At 47.6% G+C, this 6027-nt stretch overlaps 1 protein-coding gene across 2 annotated transcripts in view; it reads right to left on the bottom strand.

Annotated features, from left to right (window-relative positions):
• The window catches only part of LOC121432453 (V-type proton ATPase subunit C 2-like), a 35404-nt gene extending 29908 nt beyond the window's left edge, over positions 1–5496 (bottom strand). For both annotated transcript variants that reach the window (XM_041630445.1, XM_041630444.1), the window contains exons 1-2: positions 5368–5496; positions 3417–3484 (exon numbers count right to left, since the gene is read on the bottom strand). In XM_041630445.1, the coding sequence (XP_041486379.1) occupies positions 3417–3484; positions 5368–5496 (197 nt within the window). The remainder of the gene's footprint in view (positions 1–3416; positions 3485–5367) is intronic.
• Positions 5497–6027: the final 531 nt, after the last annotated feature.

Below are 6027 nucleotides of genomic sequence, written 5' to 3' on the forward strand. Positions count from 1 at the left end.
GCAGACAGCCACCCTCATGGATGTAATCTCTGATCAGTCACCTCCTAGACAACTTCATGGGACCACAAGGGAAAGGCAAAGCCACCCAAGGGCAAGTGGCAGTCAACAAGGTACCGGAGGAACCCGGGGGCACACTGAGTGGCCGTGTGGAACCACGTGCCTGTGAAATACAATATACCGACTGGCACTACAGACCAGGCTGAGGATCTGTGAAGGACTTGACTATTCAGAAGGGGGCTTTTAATGGAAAAATAAATAGGTTTCTTAAATATTTAAAAATGATTTACAGAGTAAATTAACACAGATAGTGTGAAGGAATACTTTTCTAAAAACAGAGCTCCCATAAGCAGAAGCCTTGCAGCTGCATGGAAAAACACTCTTGTGCCCAGGTAAATAAATAATAAAAGGATATGGAAACGATACACCTTGAAAACTGTCCCTTCTCTGTTCCCCTGGCCAGAGGCAGTGCTGACAGGTTCCCGCTGCATGGCTTACAGGCCCAGCTAGCATGTATTTATCTAGTAACACTTGAGTACTATTCAAAGAATTGGGGTGACCGGAGGATTTATAACTAGAGTCCTTTCCTTTTATCCGAAGCTCTAGTACAGAAAGATTCCTAAGGCGAGACACCTGCCTTGAATGAGGCTGTATTCGAGGGCGCTCACAGCACACAACTGTCCTTAGTCTCCAGTAGGAACATACCTGGGGATGCATGCCTACCAGGAAACCGGAGACAGTAAACTTTCATCCCTTACCACACCTAGTCTGTGCTTTTAAAAATGGTTTTGCGGCCTCTGTGTTTCCCAAGGACGACCCTCATTCTGCTAGCATATGTGCACATGTACATTTGTATGTTTCTTAAGCACGTGCTGCATTACCACCAAGGGAGACGCAAGCAATCAAAATGTATAGGGCAGAATATGAATTCCTATCAGGAGGAAATAGCATGCAAAAAACAAACAAACAATAATAACCCCAAAGCCAGAAGCATCCCGCATCAGAGTTCTCAGTGCTGTCTGGGCCTCAGTGAGGGAGGAAGGAGCTAAGGCGTGTGCATACGGGTAGTTAATGGTGCTGAGGTCTAGAAAAAGGAATGGCTGAAGAGCTGCCGTTTCTGCAGCCAGGTGGGAAACAGCCCATGCTTCCCAAGCCCACTGTACAGGGCTGCACAACCTCACCCTGCAGCCTGCCTGGAGAGGGAAAACTGAAAGCCTGAGGCAGTCTTGGGCAGGGGGCTGTGCTCAGGGTCTCTGCTTCTGCATAGATCATCTGCTGGATGAGTTATCGAAGGCAGGCCAGGCTTCTGGATCACAAAGCACAACCTCGAAAGAAGTGGACACAGGGGACTCTGCTCCTTTTCTTTCACAGGTTCAAGACTGGCAAGACGTCTCTCCCCTTCACTCATTCGTGAGAGCAGAGCAGTAGCCTCTGTTACCTCGTGGTTCTCTTCATGGCTAATTTCTTGTCATAGCTTTGCAAACTACAGTGACAAGGATTGCCTCCAGCTATAGCTATATTGCTCCCTCATAGAGCAAAAGACAGATAGATCAAAGATCCGAAAATCCAGTTCTGAGGCCGTTTTGGTGAGAGTATGGATGGGATCAACAATTCTGCTGGGGCAAATCGGGGCCTGTGCGTAGACTCTCTGAGTCTGTATCTCCACTTTCATTACTTCTACGTGTATACCAAAAACAGTTACCAGTGCACTGTTGGCAAAAGCTAAAGACTTGGAAACATAAGCATCCAACAACAAAGAGACAAGCAAATCTGCTCGAGGTAACACACCCAGAGAAAAACCAAACAAACAGGCAGTTGTGAGCTAACATGAAACTTTCGCTGAGGTATACTAATAAGCAAAGTGGAAAAAAGCAGGATATACTATGTATGTTATCATACATATATAATATATTTTATTTACCTAGAATTATTCTAAGGCTATACGGTTTTATTTGTGAGACAGCCTCAAGTAGCCCAGGTGACCTCAAACTTGCTATGCAGAAGGTGACCCTGAGTTCTGGATCCTTTTGTTCCTGCCTCCCAAGGGCTGAGATAATAGGCAAGAAATCTTACTGTGTTGAGTAGGGCATAGTGGCCCATGTCTTTAATCCCAACACTAGGGAGGCAGAGGCAGGCAAGTCCATGTGAGTTGAAGGCCAGCCTGGTCGGCAAAGGGATTTCCAGGCAGCTAGGGATGTTATAGAGAAAGACTGTCTTAGAAAAACAAAACCAAAAACCAACAAGAAAAGATATTGCTATGTTGAGTAGGCTGGTTTTGATCTCGTGGACTCAAGCAACAGGCACAAGTCCCTGCATCTAACAAGGCTATACACATATTGACTTGTACTTTCACCGGCTACCTCTGGAAGCTTCACCTGCTAAAGTTATGATGACAAAGCTTCAAGAGAGAGGAAATGAGGCGATGAGGGAACAGGGAGGAGGCAAACAGATCCAAAGAAAATCTAACTTTCATTCTGTGGCCTTGTTTTTGTATTGAATTTTTTCTTATGTATATACATCACTAAAAAACAAACTGAAGGCAAACATGGTGCCTTGGCTAGCACGTAGCATGCTGAAGAAGTTTAAAGACAGCCAGGGCTGCTACACAGTTCAAAGTCAACCTAGGCAACTTACTGAGACTCAGAACAAGAGGAGAGAAGAGGAGAGGAGAGGAGAGGAGAGGAGAGGAGAGGAGGGGAGGGGAGGGGAGGGGAGGGGAGAGGAGAGGAGGGGAGGGGAGGGGAGGGAAGGGGAGGGGAGAAGAGGAGAGGCGAAGAGAGGAGAGGAGAGGAGAGGAGAGGAGAGGAGAGGAGAGGCGAAGAGAGGCGAGAAGAGGCGAGGAGAGGAGAGGAGAGGCGAAGAGAGGAGAGGAGAGGAGAGGAGAGGAGAGGAGAGGAGAGGTGAAGAGAGGAGAGGCGAGGAGAGGAGAGGCGAGGCGAGGAGAGGAGAGGAGAGGAGAGGCGAGGCGAGGCGAGGCGAGGCGAGGAGAGGCGAGGCGAGGCGAGGCGAGGCGAGGAGAGGAGAGGAGAGGACAGGAGAGGACAGGAGAGGAGAGGCGAAGAGAGGAGAGGCGAGGAGAGGAAAGAAGAGGAGAGGCGAAGAGAGGAGGGGAGAGGAGAGGAGAGGAGAGGAGAGGAGAGGGTGGAAGGAAGAAAGGAAAGGAAGAAGGGAGGAAGGAAAGGAGGGAAGAAAGGAGGAGCTGTTTCAAAAAAAAAAAAAACCGAACCCACTAAAGAGGGACCCAAAGGACCCAGCACTGTTGACACAACATCCCCAGGTGAACCCACTGGTTTTTTCCTCTGGCTTCTGAGACCAGACTTAGACAGGCCATACTTTGGTTTGGCCAAAGCAAGAGCACTGTGTGCACTGACAACAATGTCAAATTCTTACTTGTATATAGTAAATAAGAAATGTTTTACCTTTCAGCAAAGGTATCAAGTTTCCCCAACTCATCAGAGAGACCAACAAGGGAATCCAAGGTCCCCACCTAGAAAAGACCATAAAGGAATTAAAGTTCATGTTCTTTCTGGCCAGGAGTGTAAGGTGTCCCTTTCAACAGTCACATAGGGACTCACTTCTCTTTGAGTTGGATGTCTTTAGCCAACATCCAGACTAAACTATGGGAAAACACCTATATTAAGAACTATCTCTTTAGCTGGGCAGTAGTGGTGCACACCTTTAATCCCAGCACACAGGAGGAAGAGCAGGTGGATCTCTATGAGTTTGAGGCCACCCTGATCTACAGAGTGAGATCCAGGAAAGCCAAAGCTGTTACACGGATAAACCCTGTCTCAAAAAACAACAAAAACCTCTTTTTAACTTTATTATTATCTGTGTGGTATGTACATGTCAGTGTGTATGTCCTATGTATACTCATTGTGCAGATACTTATACATGTAGAGGTCAGAGGTCAACATAGGGTGTCTTCTTCAATTTCCTTCTCTCTTGTTATTTGAGAAAGAGTCACTGAAAAATGGAGCTCACCAGTTCAGCTAGACTGGGTGACCAGGGACCTCATCTCGGCTTGTCTGGGGCTGAGATTACAGGGACCCTGTCGCTGCTTGCCCAGTGCTGGGATTACAGGTGCATGGCAGTGAAACCTGTTATAGATGCTAGGGATCCAAACTTGCTTCCTTATTTTTTAAAATTGCATTTTCTGGGGCAGGATGACAACAGAATGAGCTGAAATCATCTCTCTCTCCCAGGAAGGGCTATTGATGACCTGACCTCAGCTCAGTTTGTAGCGGGCCTTTTCAGACTCAGGGTCTGTTTCTTAGTATAGCAATGAATGTGTTGTCTTTCCAGAGACATGGGAAGGAAGGGTGTGCTCCTCAGTACAGGATGACAGGTGGGCACACCCAGCTTTTTACATGGCTGTTGGGACCTGAACTTAGGTACTCTACAGACTATAGCCCAAGCCTCCTCCCTCCCTTTCCTCCCAGCCCCGTCTCTCTGAGAAAGGGTCTGACAACTTCATCTGTAGAGCAGGCTGTTCTAGAATTTATAGCAGTCCTCTAGTTTGCCTCCAGAGAACAGGGATTATGGATGTGAGCCACCATGCCTGGCCTGACTAATCTTTTTGAAAACGATCGTTCCTGGAGGCTGGAGAGATGACTCAGTAGTTGAGAGCCCTGGCTGCTCTTCTGAGGACCCAGGTTCCATTCCCAGCACCCACATGGCTTAAGTTACAAGGTCTCTAATGGCCTCTTCTGTCTTTCATAGGCCTCAGGCACATACATGGTGAACAAACATATATCTAAACAAAAACACTCATATAAACTAAATATTTTTTTAAAAAGATTGTTCCCGTTTCGCTCGTCTTTTAACGTTTGTTTCATCCTAACCTCCCCATCCACCGCAAGAGCCCTCTCAGAATCCCCCATTTGAACCCTCACAGCATCCTCTTTCTCCCCTCCAGCAGAATCAGAAGTCCTGGGCTTCCTGGACTCCCTCTAGTCAAGAAAAACATCAGAGCTGAAGGGCTTCCAAACTACACCTTTAGCTATGCCGCGGGTCTGTTTACATACTGCAGACAACACAGGAACACTCCAGAAGCCACTGCCAAGGATCCCTTCCACTTCCCATCCACACTCTATCCGCTGTGGCCTGCCCTATTCATGCTTACCTGTGGCTTCAAGTCCCAAGAGGCCACAATTAATCTGGGGCTGTGGCAGGAAGTCCCATTGACACCCTGCCCTCTACCTCTGTTCATCCTCTAGCTCAGGTTTATCTTTATTTATCTTTACCATTCCTACATGTGCCTTACTTAACTCCTTCTGCTCTCCTTGGTTTCCGAGGAATTCGCCTTCTTGCTCAGAATTCCCCGCCCTCCTCCAATCCATAACCCTCTCCCTCCTCTGGGGCTCTTACCTTGAAGTCGGGGATGGCAAACTTGGTGTTGCGGGACAGGTTGGACTTTGAGGTTACATGGTTCATCCTCTCCAGAGCTTGTAAGTTTTCCTTATCACCAGGAGCCGAAATAAGCCAAAACTCGGACATGTTTCTAAGTCTTCTGGTTATCCGGTTACCAGCGGGCACCAAGACAAATGCACACAAACAGAAACAGGAGCGGAGATGTGTCAGATGTCTACTTCACCCTTCCTTACCTCAGAATTAATCCTCTCTGGACCCTGCCGCCTTTCTGTTTGTCATGCCTGGGCTTTGACCTTCTTCTGCATTTTCAGCAGCTTTAAGGACACCTATCTGCCCCCTAAGCATTCTGTCCGCACCCCACAGGGAAGCCTCATGGCCCACCCACCATAGGTGCTCTGATTGATCCCAGACTGTCTGCTTACACTCCCCGGGCTCGGGCGCATGGAGCCTTCTGGGAAGACACTTTCCATCTTTACATACTGTTTTTTATGGAATCCAGAAAGGGTGGCTAGAGATGGGAGACAAGGGATTTTTCACCGTATAACATCAGGTCAAGCCCCAGATCTCAACTGGTTTAGAATGGAATTAGCTGTAGAAACAAACTTCAAGAGAGCTTTTCAAAGACTTACTAGTCTTTTTTTTTTTCTGCTGAGAAAG

This window comes from Microtus oregoni, unplaced genomic scaffold, assembly GCF_018167655.1.
Source record: "Microtus oregoni isolate MIOR12 unplaced genomic scaffold, Mior012 000034F_ref0000314, whole genome shotgun sequence".
In the NCBI taxonomy this organism is placed as follows: domain Eukaryota; kingdom Metazoa; phylum Chordata; class Mammalia; order Rodentia; family Cricetidae; genus Microtus; species Microtus oregoni.